At 45.8% G+C, this 21,890-nt stretch overlaps 1 protein-coding gene across 12 annotated transcripts in view; it reads right to left on the bottom strand.

Annotated features, from left to right (window-relative positions):
• LOC123762557 (relaxin receptor 1) overlaps nucleotides 1–21,890 on the bottom strand; it is a 181,329-nt gene that overhangs the window by 26,872 nt on the left and 132,567 nt on the right. For 11 of the 12 annotated variants that reach the window (XM_069332504.1, XM_069332503.1, XM_069332505.1 and 8 more), the window contains 5 exons: nucleotides 20,750–20,861; nucleotides 16,307–16,375; nucleotides 14,599–14,670; nucleotides 3,948–4,103; nucleotides 3,049–3,120 (listed from right to left, as the gene is read on the bottom strand). In XM_069332504.1, the coding sequence (XP_069188605.1) occupies nucleotides 3,049–3,120; nucleotides 3,948–4,103; nucleotides 14,599–14,670; nucleotides 16,307–16,375; nucleotides 20,750–20,861 (481 nt within the window). The remainder of the gene's footprint in view (nucleotides 1–3,048; nucleotides 3,121–3,947; nucleotides 4,104–14,598; nucleotides 14,671–16,306; nucleotides 16,376–20,749; nucleotides 20,862–21,890) is intronic. The other variant, XM_069332507.1, reaches the window with a different exon arrangement.

Raw genomic sequence — 21,890 nt, 5'->3', positions numbered from 1 at the left:
GTGTGTCGAGGGAGCCGAGGAAGAAGACGAAGGACTTGTGCCTGTCACGGAGTTGCTCCATGTTTACTCGGTACTGAATCAATCTGCAATATTCTGGAAAATAAATAAATATCAAAATATTGTGTCCTGGTCACAAAAGCAAAGACCGTGGGGAATATTACCTATATTGTCTACACTTTGGAGGCACAGGCAATTTGTTAATAACAATGGCCTGGAAAACTGTTTGTTACTCAATGTAATTCGTGTTTTTTTTGTTTTGTTTTGTTTTTGTCTGGTCTGGGTTCCGAGGTCGCAGAAGCATTCTACTGATTGGAGCTTTCAATGAAGGCGGCGGCACCGTTATGTCCCCACCGAGTCACCGTTGTCTTCTGTACGAGTCAAATAACAAGATCATTGGATGCAGAGGATGAAAGGAGTTGGCAAAATAATATGCGAGCCTCAAAGGCCAGAAAGTCCGATTGCAAAAGAAGCATATTTCCACCGAGTCATCAAGAAAAAGGTTGAGGACTTTTCCAAGTCTGGACTTGAGCAGGGTGTCATACTGTGGAACTGAGCACAACTCCAAGAGTTTTGCTTTGGGATAAACATCTTGTGAGAGTGGAGAAAGCATCGTGAGCATAGCTTTATTTTTGTCAAATCTTTTCATACGAACTCTTGAGGAGTGTGATTTGTGTTGCCGGGATCTTGCGATACGCAGCGAGGAGAAGCACCGGGGGGGGGGGGGGGGGTGTAATCCACAAGATTAGTTATGTGATTATCTACCAGGACAACTTTTATACTCCCTCAGTAATGTGGGAACTGGAGGAGTTACTTCCCACTTGAAGGCGAACGTCTGTGCCAGGTGAGTACGACGGGCTCACCATAGCCCGTGCTGCTTGCAACATTTTGTGGCTGAATCTAAAACAGCACCTACTTGAATGACTTAAGGATCAGATTAAGATTGGCTAAGGCGTTCAGATTTTAATAGTGTTCTTCTGGAGGGCATCGATGGTTCTGGGGATTGTTGTGTGTTCTGACCTAGTTGTACTCACCTAGTTGTGCTTACGTGGGTTGAGCTCTGGCTCTTTGGTCCCGCCTCTCAACTGTCAATCAACTGGTGTACAGGTTCCTGAGCCTATTGGGCTCTATCATATCTACACTTGAAACTGTGTATGGAGTCAGCCTCCACCACATCACTGCCTAATGCATTCCATCTGTTAACTACTCTGACACTGAAAAAGTTCTTTCTAACGTCCCTGTGGCTCATTTGGGTACTCAGTTTCCACCTGTGTCCCCTTGTTCGCGTACCATCCGTGTTAAACAGTTTATCTTTATACTTTGTCAATTCCTCTGATAATTTTTTAGATAGTGATCATGTCTCCCCGAGCTTTCCTGTCTTTCAGCGACGTGAGGTGCAGTTCAGATTGCCTTAACTCGTAACTCATGCCTCTTAGTTCTGGGACTAGCCTAGTGGCATACCTCTGAACTTTTTCCAGCTTCGTCTTGTGCTTGACAAGGTACGGGCTCCATGCTGGGGTCGCATACTCCAAGATTGGTCTTACATATGTGGTATACAAGGTTCTAAATGATTCCTTACACAGGTTCCTGAAGAGAGTTCTCATGTTAGCCAGCCTTGAATATGCCGCTGATGTTATTCTCTTGATGTGGGCTTTAAGAGACAGGTTCGGCGTGATATCAACTCCTAGATTGTTCTCTTTGTCCGTTTCATGAAGAACTTCATCTCCCATTCGGTATCCTGTGTCTGGCCTCTTGTTTAAACCGCCTAGCTTCATTAATTTACATTTACTTGAGTTGAACTTTAGTAGCCATTTGTTGGACCATTCATTCAGTTCGTCTAGGTCATCTTGTAGCCTCCTACTATCTTTCTCTGTTTTAATCCTCCTCACAATTTTTTGCATCATCAGCACACTATGATGGGATGAGTCTATTCCCTCTGGGAGATCATTCACATATATCAGAAACAGTATAGGTCCAAGGAATGATCCCTGCGGGACTCCACTGATGACGTCTTGCCAAGCTGAGACCTCACCCCTCACAGTGACTCGCTGTCTTCTGTTGCTTAGGTACTCCCTTATCCAATGGAGTACCTTCCCTTTCACTCCTGCCTGCATCTCCAGCTTGTGCACTAGTGTGTGTGTGTGTGTGTGTGTGTGTGTGTGTGTGTGTGTGTGTGTGTGTGTGTGTGTGTGTGTGTGTGTGTGTGTGTGTGTGTGTGTGTGAGTCTACCTCTGTATGTGTATGCCTCTTTTGTTTTGCTTTATCTGTCTCAGTCTATCTATCTGGCTGGCTGTCTGTCTCTTTCTTTATCCCTGTCTGCCTGTCTATTGCTGTCAATCTGTGTACGACTTTTTTGTGTGTCTTTATATGTCAATTTCATTGTTTGACTTTCTGTTTATTTCTGTCTATTTGTCTCTGCATGTGGCTCTCATTATTTCTCTCAATTTCTGTCTCTCTTAATCTCATTCTCATTCTCTTTCACTATCACTTATCTTTCTCTCTATTTATCGTTGTCTATTTATCGTTATTTATGTGAGTGCTACCCCCAGATGAGTCAGGCAGTGGGTACTACCCCCAGATGAGTCAGGCAGTGAGTGCTACCCCCAGATGAGTCAGGCAGTGGGTACTTACCCCCAGATGAGTCAACCAGAGAATTCACGAATTATCTTCCACAAAACACCACTGAATACACCTACATGCAACACCTCAGTCCAGCATACCTCTACACACCCCCATATCCCCCCCCCCCGCCCCCTTGACCCCTCAATACCCCCCTCCCTCCACCTCCCTAAACCCATCCTCTCACCTAATACAACGTCTTTTGAACGGAATTGACCAATCAGCTATAAAAGGCGACGTTTTAGTTAAAAAAATTACATATAAAACACTGTAATATTAAAAAAAATCTGTATCTGTCTCAATAGTTTGGGTTCGTAAGTTTCCGGTGAGGCAAAACAGTTGTATTATTTACGGAGTGGCAAGTGGAGAGAACGGGCTGCTGCTGCCTACCCGTTCCCTCTAAGGGGTTCCCCAGTCTTCAGTGGTACTCACAGGTCCTTGAGGGAGTGGGCGTTAGGGCTGACCTCTCGACCTCGGAGAGTCACGCGGTTGAAGTTGAGGAAGCTGTGAAGAGAGAGAGAGAGAGAAGCAGCCGTGACTAGTAGCCCTTTACGGCGGAATATATCGATGTGGACTGTGATTTAAAGGTAGACATTAATGGTTAGGTGGGGATGAGTAGGGTGGGGATGGGTAGGGTGAGGATGGGTAGTGTGAGGGTGATGTCTGGCGATGATGGGAGGAGTATAGTGTGGGTGTGTGCTGGCGGGGGGTGGGCAGGTGATAGGTGTCGGGTGTTGGAGGCGTGAGAATAGTTTATCATTTGATGAAATATCATTAAAATCTTATTAAAACTCGTTTCTGGTCAGTGTTGCTATTCTTGCCCGCGAGCGGCCATCTCCCGGGACCTCACCCACCGCCACTTTCACACAAAATTGGATAAATGGTTTGCAATGCCGGGTACAGACAGCCTGCCAGGCTTATCAAGATCTCTCTCGGTCAACCACTGACCAATCTCCAGGATACTACCCACAACAGCTCCCTGGGTAGTATATATATATATATATATATATATATATATATATATATATATATATATATATATATATATATATATATATATATATATATATATATATACACACACACACACACACACACACACATACTGAGTTGGAATCGAACCTAGCACTTTGTTATGTTAATTACCATACATAATACAGGCTTGAACTACAAATCATAGTAGCGAATCACTATTAACGATGATGGTGACGAGTTACTAACAATCACAGTAACGCACAACTGTGCTTAACTCTACAAGCGCTGACTGACGTTACTGGCGTCACAGGACTACACACGTCTGTGACTCCAGACGACGGAGAGGGTGTACTCACAGAGCCTTGAGGCCGGGGGCGAGGTCCAGCAGGAGGTCGAACTGGGTGAGGGAGTCGTAGCTGAGGTCCAGGTGGTGGAGGCTGGGCAGGGCGCCCAGCTCCTCCAGGGAAGGGCGGAGGCCGTCACTACGCCCTAGGTGGTTCTTCGCCAGGAACCTGTGGGAGAGAGCGCCTGTACACCTCGCACGCACGCACGCACGCACGCACGCACGCACGCACGCACGCACATACACGTGCGTGCTTTCTCAGTTCAAAATTCACTTTCGCAAACAGAAGACGGTTGGAACAAGTTGGGTGAGAAGGTGGTGGAGGCCAAGACCGTCAGTAGTTTCAAAGCGTTATATGACAAAGAGTGCTGGGTAGACGGGACACCACGAGCGTAGCTCTCATCCTGTAACTACACTTAGGTAACTACACTTAGGTAATTACACTTAGGTAATTACACAAAACCTGCAGCCCTCCGAAGACACTTCTCCCCCAGCAAGTTTACAGCAGGGGACGACATTAAGGGGAAGTACAGAGGCATAAATCAGGTCTTCCGAAGAACCAGGAATGCCAGATGGTCGTGAACCTGCAGACAAGCACAGAGATACCACCTCTAAGCTCTATATGAAAAAAAAAATCCCAGCCGTCACAGTGTATACGGGTTTACCACAAAATAAAATCATCGCTGACCAGAGTGATACAATTAACCCCCAATATAACCCAATATAAACAATTGGAGCACAAAGGAATAATATTGTCAGGGGTAACTGGCTCAGATCAGTAATAATACACAAGTCTAGCCGGTGACAATGTTTAAAGCGGAGAGTTACACACACACTGTTACTCAGGAGTGGTCGACGCCGTCACTCCTCCGACGGCTGCCGGGTGGCTCTCGAAAATTTAAGGTTCATTAAAAACCAGCGAAAGAGGAGGAGAGCGAAGGGAGGAGTACTCAAGAGTACTCTAATATCAAATGGAAAACCGCAGGACAATGCAATTCACTTCATAATTGGAGGTCGTATTATGAAACTGAAATTCATAAGGAGGGCCACATACAGTTTTTCAATATATTTTTGAGCACTTATAATAGAAACATTATAGAATAATATATATATATATATATATATATATATATATATATATATATATATATATATATATATATATATATATATATATATATATAATAGAAACATTATATATTATAATAGAAACATTATATAATATTTGTAAATTTGCTTCTAAGCACAAGGAAGTATGAGTTCTCTGCGTCACAAGTTATCTGCATGAGTCCTTTGAGTCTGTCGAAGGTCCAGTGAAAAACGACTCAAGGACCGGATTTGGCCCGCGGGCCGCTAATTGAATAGCCAAGTCAGAGGATAAAGAACTTTGAGAAACAGCACAGTTCATGATGGACTTCTAGACTCCACAAAATGTGAAGACGGTGAAAGGAGAGTCATCAGCCTCCTCGTCCCCTCTCCCCCACTCACAACCCAACTCCTCCCTCACACCCCCTACCCCTCACCCTCCCTCACACCCCCACTCTCCCCTCACCCCCCTCTATGCATTCCCCAACTTCTCTACCTATACCCCAGCCGTCCTCGACTCAATTCCATTCCATCCAGCGGTCGACCCCACAGACGCATTCATAAATTTTAACATGCTGTTCACTCAAAACGGGAATTTTCTCAAATATAAATTGATATTACAATATATTAGCATATAGTGCATATATTGGCATAGGTTAGGTTAGGTGTTTAGGTTCTGTTGGCGATTATTTGTATTTGTAGTACGTGGGTGAAGCATTTATAGCGTTGTGGTTCGAACAAAAGTCGTCAGTGAAGCACTTGATCCGGAAGTGTTCGAACGTCATCAGTTGAGAGTCGTGTGTAAACCGTTTTTCATTCATAAACAGCTTGGGGGGGGGGGGTTGGCGGGTGGATGGAATCACTTTTGGGTCTTTGTTTGGAGGACGGGCTGCTATAGCACGTACACAAACACTTAGGTACGACGACCCCCCTGAATGCATCTCAGCTCAGAGGTTCTCAAATTACTCTCTACCAATCGCATTTTGTATTTCCCGTCGACGGTGAAATACACGATATCCGACGATATCTGAAACGGTGTCACAAGCCCATGACAAAAATGTTTGTTGAAGGCACGTTATCGGACCGTCGATAGCCGGCGCCAAAATCGGCACCCAGATTGCCTTTTTTTTCTGGCATTCGATACACAAGCTCGATTTAATTAAACTGAAACATGGCGGATATATTCCCAGTTTACATACGTGGGGTAGTCGGCAACACGCACGGTGACAGCTTGGTGACTGACAGCTTAGTGACTGACAGCTTAGTGACTGACAGGTTAGTGACTGACAGCTTGGTGACTGACAGCTTGGTGACTGACAGCTTGGTGACTGACAGCTTAGTGACTGACAGCTTGGTGACTGACAGCTTGGTGACTGACAGCTTGGTGACTGACAGCTTAGTGACTGACAGCTTGGTGACTGACAGCTTGGTGACTGACAGCTTGGTGACTGACAGCTTAATGACTGACAGCTTGGTGACTGACAGCTTGATGACTGACAGCTTGGTGACTGACAGGTTAGTGACTGACAGTTTGGTGACTGACAGCTTGGTGACTGACAGCTTGGTGACTGACAGCTTGGTGACTGACAGCTTGGTGACTGACAGTTTGGTGACTGACAGCTTGGTGACTGACAGCTTGGTGACTGACAGGTTAGTGACTGACAGGTTAGTGACTGACAGGTTAGTGACTGACAGCTTGGTGACTGACAGCTTGGTGACTGACAGCTTGGTGACTGACAGCTTGGTGACTGACAGCTTAGTGACTGACAGCTTGGTGACTGACAGCTTGGTGACTGACAGCTTGGTGACTGACAGCTTGGTGACTGACAGCTGTCACCCCCCAGAGTGGTGGGGGTGAGGCCATTTAGCAATGGCTTCTTCTCTATTAGATATTGATTTGAATTCCCTTGAGACACTTGGGCCATAATTCACCAAACATTTATATGTCCACTTGCGAAACCTGTACATCTTCCCTCAACCATGGCGTCTTAGGGTTGAATTTACGAAACAGTTAACGAGCACCGAGGCACTGCGAGGTTGTCTATTACAGCCTTAGGGGTCAGAATGACCTCGTAGCGTTGCCAAGCTCGTTAGCTGTTAAATAAATACAAAATAAGCCGCCATGACTGAGGAAAGATGTACAGGTTTCGCAAGTAGATTATTATTATTAATATCTTTATTGACAAAAAAAAATTACAATTTTGCCTAATCTGAGGAATTTAATTAAGTCTTATTAAAGTGAGGATAATGCTGGTATTCACTGTCACACAGGACAGAGGGTCATACACAAGACAATAAGTCTAAACTGTAGGCTGAAGCACATATATATCATGGTTACAATCAATGTTTTAATGTAGGAATATGTAAATACAACTTTCTATTGTGCACTGCCACACAAGGGCAGGGATGGGTTCGTAAGAGATGCAGCTTAACAATAATAATATAAATAAAATTGTTCTTCATTCTTTAAAATGGACAAGCAAATTTTTTATAAATTGTAAGTATGTCGTCCAGTACACTGGCAGATTCAATGAACTAGTTACACAGTTGGTGGTACAATAGGCCAGGAGGTCTAAAATGTTTTACGGTTTCACATTCAACAATATAGTGTTCTAGTGAATGCATTAAAGGTTTGTCACAGAGTTTGCAAACTGAGTGTTCTGGTAGTGGCTTAGCCTCACTAACCTGCCAGATGTGTCTATAAAAGTAGACAGGTATATGCGTGATGGCCGAGTCCCGGCTTGCTGAGCTCTCGGTCAGCAAGACGCTCCAGGAGACGTCATTGGGCGTCAGGAGACGTCAGTGGGCGTCAGGAGACGTCAGTGGGCGTCAGGAGACGTCATTGGGCGTCAGGAGACGTCAGTGGGCGTCAGGAGACGTCAGTGGGCGTCAGGAGACGTCATTGGGGGTCAGGAGACGTCATTGGGGGTCAGGAGACATCAGTGGGCGTCAGGAGACGTCATTGGGCGCCAGGAGACGTCATTGGGGGTCAGGAGACGTCAGTGGGCGTCAGGAGACGTCAGTGGGCGTCAGGAGACGTCATTGGGGGTCAGGAGACGTCATTGGGCGTCAGGAGACGTCAGTGGGCGCCAGGAGACATCAGTGGGCGCCAGGAGACGTCAGTGGGCGCCAGGAGACGTCAGTGGGCGCCAGGAGACGTCAGTGGGCGCCAGGAGACGTCAGTGGGCGTCAGGAGACGTCATTGGGGGTCAGGAGACGTCATTGGGCGTCAGGAGACGTCAGTGGGCGCCAGGAGACGTCATTGGGCGTCAGGAGACGTCAGCGGGCGCCAGGAGACGTCTCGCATCTCTCAAATTACCAATTAAGTGAATTTATAAACACCAGAAATTAATTGGTAAACATTCTTGACGATGTTTATGGGAGATGTAAGTCACAGGTGAGTGTGACTGAGGTAGACGGGTGACAGGTGAGTGCTTGAGAGGTTGACGTGTGACAGGTGAGTGCTTGAGACGGGTGACAGGTGAGTGCTTGAGACGGGTGACAGGTGAGTGCTTGAGACGGGTGACAGGTGAGTGCTTGAGACGGGTGACAGGTGAGTGCTTGAGACGGGTGACAGGTGAGTGCTTGAGACGGGTGACAGGTGAGTGCTTGAGACGGGTGACAGGTGAGTGCTTGAGACGGGTGACAGGTGAGTGCTTGAGACGGGTGACAGGTGAGTGCTTGAGACGGGTGACAGGTGAGGGGGCCGACTTGATACACTCACAACGTTAAAAAAGCATTTTGACCGGTCCATTAAAATCTCATCAGCAATATGTTATGCAAAATTAAACATTGGCGGATCAATGGTGCACGAGGCGTGGAGTGCTGGTGACGCAGGGACTGCGTCGCTGACGACGCAGCCTCGCCCTGTGACGCAATCAAACAGGCGTGGTCATTGAGCTTTCTGCAGATTTCTCTTACTCATACGTCACAAAGACATTGTTTTTCACCTGACAAGTATCCTTACCGTCTATGTATCTTCTCTGAAGTCTAGTGTCCGTCCTCCTGAGAATGTGTTCATCAACGTCTTAAAGTACTTAAAGAATCTCTTTTTATTTTTAATGTTCCTTCGTGGTTATACATTGTCACATTATTCATCACCTTAAGGATGTTTCTTAAGGATCTTGGTTCCAGGCTCATTGACTACAGGCCACAAGAGACCCTAGAGCGGCAAGTTCTCTCTCCCAGCGCCTTAGTGTAGCGATCCAGAGGGGGAATGCCCGCTGCGTCCTCGGTTCCTGCCCGGCGTCGGAGGAGTTCGAAGAAATCTACAACCTCTAGGAATCAAACTTCCCCCTTAGTTCCTCTTAATGTTCTCTTTTTGTAAACAATCAGATATGTAACTGTATAAATGTATATGTAACTCTTACCTTGTATAATACAGTGTACAACATAAAGAAGGGGGGGGGGGGGTAGCAGAAGTGAACATTCATACATTCATACATATTCAGAGTTAAATGGCAAGTTTTTGTCTGAATGCTCTGTGTTCCCTTCTTTGAGGCTGTGGGTCCCTACACTTGCACCAGGGGTGGTACCCCATATTATATATATATATATATATATATATATATATATATATATATATATATATATATACGCAATGCTGTTCTATTTTTCACATTTCATATTCACAGCAGGACCTTTATGAAGTTTGCTGTAAGCCCTAACATGTTGTTTTGCCATGCTGTGGGCGTCACGCCTCCACTCTCTCTCTCTCACTCACAATCTCTCTCTCTCACTCACAATCACTCTCACTCCCTCCCCCGCCCTCTCTCTCTCTCTCCCTCCCTCGCCCAATCACTTGTGCTGGACGGTAGACCGACGGTCTCGATTTTTGCAGGTCAGCGTTCAATGCCCAACCGTCCAAGTAGTTGGGGCCAGAATATGCCTGGGAAATGTTGTCGATGCTGTCATATAAGAGTATGTCAGCTTTCTCAAAGCTCACATGCTTTGAGAAAGACATACATACATACATACATACATACATACATACATACATACATACATACATACATACATACACACACACACACACACACACACACACACACACACATACACACGACACACGCATAAACCACAAGTCATATGTAATCGAAAAACTGATCCTCATGAAGGATTCGAACCTTAGATAGCCTGGCGCTCCGAATACACTAGCATATCAAGTACTGTGTTCAATATGGCTTGTTGCACATGATTTGTAGTTTATACAAGTTTGTCGTACGTTTGAGGCTCGCGTTTTCCTCAATAGTGAGTGATGTGACGAAAATGATCTATGATCTCTTGCCATGGCGAGTGCTGTCAGGTTGTTGGGTAAATAGTCTCCGATTTCCAATGACTTTTGTTATTTCTGACATCCCTGTGACTCATCATTATACCCTGTTTACAATTATGTCTTCTCTATTGTTCCTTAATTTGAACATTGCTTATATATCTACTTTGTCAATAACCCTTAGTATCTTGTAAGTTGTTGATATGTCTGCGCTATTCCTTCTTTCCTCCATTGTAATGAGGAAGAGTTCTCTCAGTCTTTATTCATAACTCAGTCGCCTTAGCTCACGAACGAGCCTTGTTGCATTTTTTTGGACTTTTTCCTAGTACGGCATTGTGTTCCTCAAGCCAGGGGTTCCATGCCGGGGCAGAACACTCAATAACTGAACAAATCCACAAGGCCGTGACGAGGATTCGAACCTACGTCCGGGAGCATCCCAGACGCTGCCTTAATCGACTGAGCTACGACATGGTCAAAAAGAGTTGAAACCGAAGTTCTACTGAACTTACTGGATCCTGCAGCCTCTCCGAGCATTTGATCCATCACGCTATTGTGATTTATGTGTGTAACTCAATAACTGGTCTCACAAAGGATCTATACAGCGGGATCATTGTCCAACCTCCTGAAGGATAACCGGACGTTTGCCAGTATGGCATATACAGCCCTCGTTATCCTGGTGATGAGTGCCTCTGGTGTCAGGTGTCGCGTTATGTCCACTCCTGAGTGTCTCTCTCTTTCATATGTTGGAAGTTGTCTCCTGTTCATCATGTACTGTACTTAAGGTCTTCTTGCTCCGTCTTCTATCCTCATAATCTTGCATTTGTCAGGTTCAGTCTAGTAGCCGTTTCTCAGACGATCTCTTAGAGACTGTCTTGCTCATCTTGTAATGTATTGCATTCCTTGTTTGTGATTCGCCTGCTTATCTTAGCATCGTCAGCAAACATGGATAAGGATGAGCTTACTTTCTGTTAGATAGTTTACATATATTCGGAAGAGGATGGGCCCTAATATCGAGCCCTGTGGCACTCCACTCAGTACCTCTCTCCATTCTGATTGTTCTCCTCATACTATGACTCTTTTGTCTTCTTCCTGAATGGTACTCAGGACGTACCATTCAGGTACTTCAGGTATCAACTTTTTTTTTCCGACACACCAGCATGTTGTTTCAAGAATGCACAGGAGTCGCTTGTGAGGAAGTCGTCCTGAGCTTTCTGGCAATCCATGAAAATGCCGCATCGACGAGTCTTATTTGGATTAGTTTAATATCTTACATGGTATACTTGTTAGTGTTACCTGTCACTGGAGGTAACTGTCACTGTCACTTACAGGAGGCACTGTAGTCCAGTGCCTCCTGTCTTCCTCCTTTCTTGTATATAGGCATCACGTGTCACTCTCCAAATGTTAGGTTTGTATGTGTGTGTGTGTGTGTACTCACCTAGTTGTGCTTACGGGGGGGGGGGGGGGTTGAGCTCTGGCTCTTTGGTCCCGCCTCTCAACCGTCAATCAACTGGTGTACAGATTCCTGAGCCTACTGGGCTCTATCATATCTACATTTGAAGCTGTGTATGGAGTCAGCCTCCACCACATCACTGCCTAATGCATTCCATCTGTTAACTACTCTGACACTGAAAAAGTTCTTTCTAACGTCTCTGTGGCTCATGTGGGTACTCAGTTTCCACCTATGTCCCCTTGTTCGCGTACCACCCATGTTAAAAAGTTTATCCTTATCTACCCTGTCAATTCCTCTCAGAATTTTGTAGATAGTGATCTTGTCTCCTCTTACTCTTCTGTCTTCCAGTGTCGTGAGGTGCATCTCACGCAGCCTTTCCTCGTAACTCATGCCTCTTAGTTCTGGGACTAGTCTAGTGGCATACCTCTGAACTTTTTCCAGCTTCGTCTTGTGCTTGACAAGGTACGGGCTCCATGCTGAGGCCGCATACTCCAGGATTGGTCTTACATATGTGGTGTACAAGGTTCTGAATGACTCCTTATACAGGTTCCTGAAGGCTGTTCTCATGTTAGCCAGCCTCGCGTATGCCGCAGATGTAATTCTTTTTAGGAAAATCTTCAGGATACAGGTTTGGTGTGATATCAATCCTAGATCTCTCTCTGTTCGTTTCATGAAGTACTTCATCTCCCATTCGGTATCCTGTGACTGGCCTCCTGTTTCCACCACCAAGTTTGGTGGTGGAAAGTTTCCACCACCTCCGAGTAAATTGCATTTACTCGGGATGAACTTTAGTAGCCATTTGTTGGACCATTCATTCAGTCTGTCTAGGTCATCTTGTAGCCTCCTACTATCATCCTCTGTTTCAATCCTCCTCATAATTTTTGCATCATCAGCTAACATTGAGAGGAACGAGTCTATTCCCTCTGGGAGATCATTTACATATATCAGAAACAGTATAGGTCCAAGGACTGAACCTTGTGGGACTCCACTGGTGACTCCTCTCCAGTCTGAGACCTCACCCCTCACAGTGACTCGCTGTCTTCTGTTGCTTAGGTACTCCCTTATCTAATGGAGTACCTTCCCTTTCACTCCTGCCTGCATCTCCAGCTTTTTCACTAACATCTTTTGTGGTACTTTGTCAAAGGCTTTCTGGCAATCCAAAAATATTCAATCTGCCCACCCTCTCTCTTTCGTGCCTAATTTTTGTTGCCTGGTCGTAGAATTCAATTAACCCTGTGAGGCAGGACTTGCCATCCTTGAATCCATGTTGATGCTGTGTTACAAAGTTCTTTCACTCCAGATGTTCCACTAGCTTTTTTCGCACTATCTTCTCTATCAGCTTGCATGGAATGCAAGTTAATTTAAGGACACAGGCCTGTAGTTCAGTGCCTCTTGTCTCCTGTGTGTGTGTGTGTGTGTGTGTGTGTGTGTGTGTGTGTGTGTGTGTGTGTGTGTGTGTGTGTGTGTGTGAGTGCATGCGTATATTCACCGCTTTGTGTAGTGTATTTTTGTGTCAACAGGTTTTTGCTTCATGGCAGTGTTTCGTATTATTTCCCGCTCTCTGTATTGTGTGTTGTTGTGGGGAGGTGAGCTGGTCCCCAGGGTGCCGGGCACCGACTGTCTTCACTACTGCTCGTAGAGAATAATGTAAACATTGTCTTTAAGTATTATTTAGACAAAAGAATTATACAAAAGTACCGTTACTATTGCCACGCTCTTCACCTACTGGGTGCACGGGTTAGCCCGACCTACACTGTATTCTACAGCTGCTGTATTTACGGAGCGCTCACGGCAATGAGTTGACGTGTTTGGCAAGTTGACGTCGCTCGTCAGTGAAATGGTGAGACAAATTCCGCCAATTAACTTTGGGAGTAAAAGAGGTGTAGTTCATCTTCCCAACTCCCCTCCACCCACACACACACACACACACACACACACACACACACACACACACACACACACACACACACACACACACACAGTTACAGGATGTTTCTTTTATCATGTTATTGCGTCGCATCAGAGTATAAGTAGTGGTACTTAAGAGTAATACTTTCCTACTAAATGTTACAAGGGGAACCACTTTAACAACCATGCAGGTTGTTAACGACCCACACGGCGAGGCTCGTCCGGTGGCGGGAATTCTGTTGGCCAATCAGGATCACCGGGCGAGGCAATGAGTACAGGTCAGAACCTGGGCAGGGCAGTACTCTACACCCTTCCTCCCTGTCGACACGGCCTAGTTGTGTGACCAGCCGTAGGGCGAGATTGTGACGAGGTGATCCACTCTCTTCTGAACTACGACCCGTGGAAGATGGTGACTGTCAACGCCGTAGGCAGTGTTGGACATCTACCGTCGACATCAGGATAATAATATTGAGCCACGAGAAGGTAGAAAAGTTCTACAGACGATTGCGTTAGCTGTATGTGTATACCGTCGAGTGAGTGTAGTTGGCTGAGGGCCTCAAGAACTGTCTTGCTATTACGTAGTGGACACAGACAAGAGAAATACAAGGGTTCGGAAGAGAACCATTATCACTACTGAGTAACGCTGCTCTCTTTGTTATTGTACTCAATATATATATATAACTGTACATCTAATGTACAGTGTCCAGTAATGTGTATATATAACTCGACATATAAGGTACACACGTTTTTGGGTAATATAGATAAATATCCATGATAAAATTTTACCTATATTTTATTTTGTCCTTAGTCAGGGCTCAGTTATGTCCGTGTGTCACACCTGACAACCGGTCAGGCTAAGGACGACGACACCTGACTAAGTCGGAGAGGACTACATTCGGATAAACCACCACACACACACGTGGATAGGGTCACTAATGACATACTTACAGTTTAGCAAGGTTGGTGAGGGGCTTGAAGACTCCTCTAGGTATGGACCTCAGCCCGTTGTTCTCGAGGTGCCTGTCAACACCACATGACAGGAGGTTAGTCAGTAATTACCCAAGTGTAGTTACAGGAGGAGAACTGCGCCTCCTGCTCTAAATTTAATACATCATTAATTATCTTGGTCTATTTTGAGAAACGTGGGAATCTTGGAGCACTAACAAGTTCATATAATGTGTGTGTGTGTGTGTGTGTGTGTGTGTGTGTGTGTGTGTGTGTGTGTATTTACTATTAGTGTTTAATATTTGTGACTGGAGAATCGAGCTATTAGCTCTTGGACCCCGCCCTTTTAACCAATCTATTTTTCGTCTATGTCTACTACATATATTTATCTCAAATACACGCGTGCACACACAAAGAAACACAGTTTCTTTCACCCTGATACACCTGTTCACCTAGCAGTAAATAGGTACATTTGAGTTACAGCTACTACGGGCTGCTTCCTGAGGATGTGTACTCAACTAGGTGAGTACACATCCTCAGGAAGCAGCCCGTAGTAGCTGTAACTCAAAGGTACCTATTTACTGCTAGGTGAACAGGTGTATCAGGGTGAAAGAAACTCTGCCTATTTGTTTCTGCCTCGGCCGGGAATCGAACCCGGGCCCCTAGTACTACGACAAACCGAGCGCTGTCCCACTCAGCCGCGAGGCCCATGTGTGTGTTCGTACTCACCTAGTTGTACTCGCCTAATTGTGCTTGCGGGGGTTGAGCTCTGACTCTTTGGTCCCGCCTCTCAACTGTCAATCAACTGGTGTACAGGTTCCTGAGCCTACTGGGCTCTATCATATCTACATTTGAAACTGTGTATGGAGTCAGTCTCCACCACATCACTGCCTAATGCATTCCATCTGTTAACTACTCTGACACTCTATCATTTGCGTGTGCGTGTTTGAGTTGCATACGTTTACGTGTGTGTGAACTGGCGTGTAATCACCTAGATATGCTTGCAAACTACCAATGCCAAAAGTCACTGCCATCAGTAGTTCAGTGCAATGACTTTTTCACCGGTTTTTCCATTGTTTACAATCAAAACTGTGCATCGTCTTGGCCCCAACTTCCTCATCCAACACAAAACCACTTATGTATGACTCTTAAACTCAAGACGTTCCTTCTGACAGCTCTGTGTTCTCAGTTCTCCAATGTGAACAGAACTTCTCTATCTACTTAATCAATTCCAGGTAGAAGAATCTTGTACGTCGTTATCATGTCTGCCTGATCTCTTCTCTACTGTGGACCCGTTATATCTGGACCTTTTGTAAGTTTCCATGTCTTGAAGAAAAAGTCTTTCACATACTCACAAAGTCTTGCGTGTAATGGTGCGAGTTCCTGAGAATGTGTGTGTGTGCGCCTCTAGTGTCACCTGTGAAGTTATGTATCTACACTATCATTATCTGGGACCTTAATTCTCACTGAGTGTTCCTAACCTCTCGCCCTTGCACTTGTCTGGGTTCAAGTCTAGTAGCCATGTCTCAGGCCAGCGAATGGAGACTCGGGATGATCTCGCCAGGTATTGGTCCTGCTAACTTCTAATCCTCACTAGAGGGCTACTCTGAATAGTCTGGCTGGGGGCTACTCACAATAGAGTCAGGCTGGGGGCTACTCACAAGTCAGGCTGGGGGCTACTCACAATAGAGTCAGGCTGGGGGCTACTCACAATAGAGTCAGGCTGGGGTATCGTGTGAAGGAGTCTGGCGTGAGGACGATGCTATTGTTTCCCAACAGTCTGGAAAGGTGAACAAAATAATTAATCTAGGACACGGATCCACACTCACCCGGACACGGGTTCACCCCTGACGTTCATACTACTATATAGTCACACGAGGAGAATGTTGCTAAATGAACAAGAGTGGAAGCTACGCCAAAGGATAAGACGACACCCAGAATGACAAAGAAGTGTGAAAAGAAAGCAAAATCTCCCAGCACACGTTTTTAACATTGAACCAGAACTGTCCCCAGATCAATGGCTTCCGGCGGAACAGGCGCCACCAGAAGACTGAGATAGAAGTAACACCAGAGGAAGTATAGAAACACGTAGAGGAGCTGGAGGTGGTGAAGGTTTACCCAGAGCCTGACAGCATCTCACCAGAGATCCAAATAGAGGCAGCTATAGCATTGTTGACCCATTCCTATAGTCTTCAACTCCTCACTAAACATTGGGGGTACTACCTGACATTTGGAAAGTGTCAAACGTGGTACCTATACACAAGAAATCCGTGTCCTATACATATGTATACCTATGTATACCTATACACAAGAAAGGAGGACGACAGGAGGCCCTGGACTACTGACCTGTATCACTAACAAGTAAGATATTCCCTGTAAGATATTAGAGAAACTAATCAAAAGTCCCCATCATCATTTAGAACATATGTAAACTTTGTTTCTAAGAATGAACATAGATTCAGCAAAGGAAATTCTTGCTTGATCAACTTATTAAGAGTTCTGTAACAAGATGACAACAATCAAATAGAATAGAGAGAGCTGGTTAGACTGTATTTTCCTGGATTGCATTTTGGCATTGTTCTTCACAAGTAACTCTTATGAAAACTTGACAACCAGGCTGATGTATCGGGGAAAGTACTAAAGTTAGAGAAAGAGTACCTATCAGGAAGAAGGCAAAGAGTCATAGTGAGAGGGGAGTTATTAGGATGGAGAGCGGTAACGAGTGGAGTACCTCAAGAGTCGGGACAAGACACACACAGAGATCACACTAACGTGATGCATCAAATGAACAAATCCACAAGGGTCGTGACGAGGATTCGAACCTGCGTCCGGGAGCATCCCAGAGCTCCCGGACGCAGGTTCGAATCCTCGTCACGGCCCTTGTGGACTTGTTCGGGACAAGAGCCCATCCTGCTCTGAATGTTTGTCAACGATCTAACAGCGGTAGTAAGCTCATTCTTATTCATGTTTGCTGACGATGTTAAGTTAATGAGGAGAACCAGAACTGAGAAGAACTGCAAGCATTTACAAGATGACCTTAACTATTCTAAACTTTAACCCCCTGACAAAAGCAAGGTTATGAGGCTAGGAGTTAGAGCAAGAAGACCTCATACGCGGTATAGGATGAAGGGGAAGGCAACTTTCAACTGCTGACAAAGAGAGAGACTTCAGAGTGGACACAACTGGAGATCTAACACCAGAGGCGCACATCACCAGGATAACAAGAGCAGCATCTGCCATACTAACAAACGTCCGGTTATCCTTCAGGAGAGAGATCCCTTCTGAGTGCTGTACATATCCCTAATGAGACCCATTATTGAGTACGCGGCCTCAGACTGGAACCCCCTACCTATAAAAGCACAAAGCAAAACTAGAAAAGTAAAAAAAATATGCAACAAGGCTCGTTCCTGAGCTGAGGGGACTGAAGTATGAAGAATGACTGAAGGAACTGGACCTCACTACACTGGAGGAATGAAGGAATATGGCAGACACGATAACGACGTACAATATAATAAGGGGATTGACAAAGGAGATATAGAAGCAATGTTCAAATAAAGGAACAGAAGAGCGAGAGGACGTAATTGGAAACTGTAAACAGAGATGAGTCATAGGGCTCATAGGAGGCCTGGTCGACGACCGGGCCGTGGGGACGCTAAGTCCCGGAAGCACCTCAAGGTAGGGCTGCCAGAAAGAATGTTCTCAGTCTAAGAGTCATAAATAAGTAGAACGATGAAGCTGAGGAAGTTATCGAAGCCAATTCGATATACAATTTTAAATGTAAAATATATAAAAAACGAGTGAAAAAAATATTCCATTCACGTGGGCTGTAGGAGACTCGAACCCTGGACCCCACGCGTGTGAGGCCGAAGCTCTATCGACTGGGCTATGAGTGGTCTCAATAAGGAAAGTTTCCAGAAGCAGCATCCAGCTGCCAAACTGGAATTTTCATCTCCCCCCCCTCCTCCCCCCCTCCCCCCCCCCCCCCCCCTCCTACTGAAGCCCGGAGGAATTACTGACCCGCGTCATATAAATTATCATCCACACTTCCGTGATAATAAACATTCCCTTCACCTGGGCTCTGGGAGACGTCAGGAGCCCAAACGACTGGAATGTTAATTTCCTCGGAAGTGTGTAAGTCAATTTTTTAGTGAAAAAAAAAATGTCACTGCATTAAACAGATGGTGGAAAAGCAAGGGCTTAAGAGCATGTGCTTGACCCTATAGACTGAACTAGGTGAGTACAACTAGGTGAGAACGTATTCCTTCTCAGCTTGACTAAGAAGTGCCAACAGGAGTCGGTGACCACCACACTGTTGTTCGATAATGGCTAATGTGGTGCCGATATACAATATGTGGAAGACAAGAACCACTAAACTACAGACCAGGGTCACTAACAAGCAATTCCACAAGTTACTGAAGAAACCTATTCGAAGAACACTAGAACAGGAATTCTTTTAATGGAACACCAGAAAGTTTTAAATGAAAATCATCTCTGACAAACTTTTTGATGTTCTAAAATAAGATGTTAGATATGATATGAGAGAGAGAGAAAGAGAGAGAGAGGAAGAGAGAGAGAGAGAGGAAGAGAGAGAGAGAGAGGAAGAGAGAGAGAGAGAGGAAGAGAGAGAGAGAGAGAGAGGAAGAGAGAGAGAGAGAGGAAGAGAGAGAGAGAGAGAGGAAGAGAGAGAGAGAGAGAGAGGAAGAGAGAGAGAGAGAGGAAGAGAGAGAGAGAGAGAGAGGAAGAGAGAGAGAGAGAGAGAGGAAGAGAGAGAGAGAGAGGAAGAGAGAGAGAGAGAGGAAGAGAGAGAGAGAGAGGAAGAGAGAGAGAGGAAGAGAGAGAGAGGAAGAGAGAGGAAGAGAGAAAGAGAGAGGAAGAGAGAGAGAGGAAGAGAGAGAGAGGAAGAGAGAGAGAGAAAGAGAGAGAGAGGAAGATCAGCAAACTTCATATTCCTCGACTGCCAGAAAGCATTTGATATTGTCCCGCATTCAAGCCCGAGAAGCAGACTGATGTACCCGGATAAGCGTATCTCTGAGGAAGGAAGCAGAGGGGTTACAGTGAGAGCAGAGAGATGAGAGAGATTACGAGTATCACCAGGGGTTGGTGCAAGGGGGACCCCTTCTCTTCCTAGTATAGGTCAAGATCTTTATACAGAAAAGTTTACTCCTTCATATCAATGTTTGCCGACGATACAACACTAAATAAAAGGCTCAAGACAGAAAGATTGTGATACCGTACAAACGGATCAGGACGCACTCCAGACGTGACATGAAAAATAGACAGAATTTAACCCCAAAACAAAGTTTTGCGGATTAGAACAGATGTGAGAAGACCTGTACAACACTACAGGACGAAGAGGAGACATATTCTAGCATCAGAAAAGAAGACCTGGGAACAGATATAATCTCAAACCTAATGCCAAGAGCCCACATTACCACAATACCGTTACCACTGTGTACCAAAGTGGCCACCGTCGGTGAAGCCTTGACAAACTTGGACACAAGAGCCATGCAGGTCCAATACACACCTTATGCGAGATCCACTCTACGATATACTGCCCCGGCATGGAATCCTCACCTGATAAAAGGATCAGTCAAACAGGACCAGGTTAAAAGGTACGCAAGAAGGCTCGTTCTTGAGCTGCGTGGACAGACTCCCAGCCACGCTGGAGGTGAGCAAGGGTAACGACATACAAGATTTTAAAGGAATTGACACAGTAACCTAAGGAGTGTTCAAACCCAGAAAAAAACAGTATAATGGAACATAGATGAAAACTAGATACAGAGATGTCAGAAAGATCTTTCAGTATAGAATTGGTAGTTAGAGGAACAGGTTACAGGAGGAATTCATTGAGGCTAAATCAGTATACAAATGTTATGCAAATATGATGATAACCACTGAACTGTCACCGCACAAAGGTGTACATACGCGCGCACACACGCTTAACACACACACACACACACACACACACACACACACCCACACGCACACGCACACACACCCACACACACACACACACACACCCACACGCACACGCACACGCACACACCCACACCCACACGCACACGCACACACACCCACACACACACTAACAACAACAATAATCATAGCCAGGTGAAGCAATAAGCACCAGAAGTATGGGGTGGTGGACACGTACAGACCCGTGACGTTGGTGTCCAGGTCCTGGGGCACGGAGGTCAGGTTGGCGGCCTTGCAGTGGAGCAACGTCTCGATCCTGCACATGCAGAACGCCGGCACCCGCGTCAGACCTGCCACAGCACACACAACAATTACGGTGGCGTAGGGGCAGGTAGGGAAGGGAAGGTGGTGAGGAAGGGAAGGTGGGGAGGAAGGGAAGGTGGGGAGGAAGGGAAGGAGGTGAGGCAGGAGGGAGAGCGACGACGGTTGGGCCCTCCTGGACGCATCACCGTGCTACAAAGTAATTGAGGGTCCTGGAAGGATAGAAGCGCTGTCATTTTCCTTTTCTATCATATACTTCAATGGCGTCTCAAGGGCAAATTGGTCCGAGATAGTGTCAACAGGTGTAGCCCATCGTCAACAGGTGCAGTAGTTGGTCAGGAGACCCCCTTCTTCCCCTTCTTCCAGTGACACAAAATATACACTGATCCCATCTCCTCTCCCCCCTCCCCCCAGAATTCTTTCCTTGCTCTCATATTAAATCACTTGCCATCCATCTATATATCCATCTTCCCATATTGCTTCCCTCTTTCTTACGCTGCGTCTCCTCCTCCTCCTCCTGAGCCTCCTCACACTCCCCTGACACACATACTCATACCTTCCTGTGAACCAAGACCGTCGCAGAGGACGCTAAGTCGACAGTGAGTGAGGTCGCGCACCTTACAAAAGACGGCTCATTCGTCCCCATTTTCAAGCCTCTCAGGTCCTCTGTCGCATTCACCCAAGTCAGGGATATTACAGCTGTGGTTTGTTATCAAAGGTGCATCAAGGCGGTGCTGGGAACACAGGTGGTAGACAATGTATACAAATCCCAACCCGTCTCAGAACGAGTGTACAGCCCCGCTCCTGTGCCAGGTAAGTCCACTACGGGCTCACCATAGCCCGTGCTACTTGCAACCTTTTGTTCCGAGTAGCTGAATCTAAAACAACAACAATCCGACTGTCAGCGTCCATTGTGTGTGTGTGTGTGTGTGTGTGTGTGTGTGTGTGTGTGTGTGTGTGTGTGTGTGTGTGTGTGTGTGTGTGTGTCCATCCGTCTGTCCAAAGCAGGAGGCCAGATGTTTGAGGATACCCTCATCCAACTTTCCAAGGTGGCACAT

Source organism: Procambarus clarkii, chromosome 27 (genome assembly GCF_040958095.1).
Source record: "Procambarus clarkii isolate CNS0578487 chromosome 27, FALCON_Pclarkii_2.0, whole genome shotgun sequence".
Lineage (NCBI taxonomy): Eukaryota > Metazoa > Arthropoda > Malacostraca > Decapoda > Cambaridae > Procambarus > Procambarus clarkii.
Note: the sequence above shows the minus strand (reverse complement) of the source record. Positions and strands in the feature narration are given on the sequence as shown.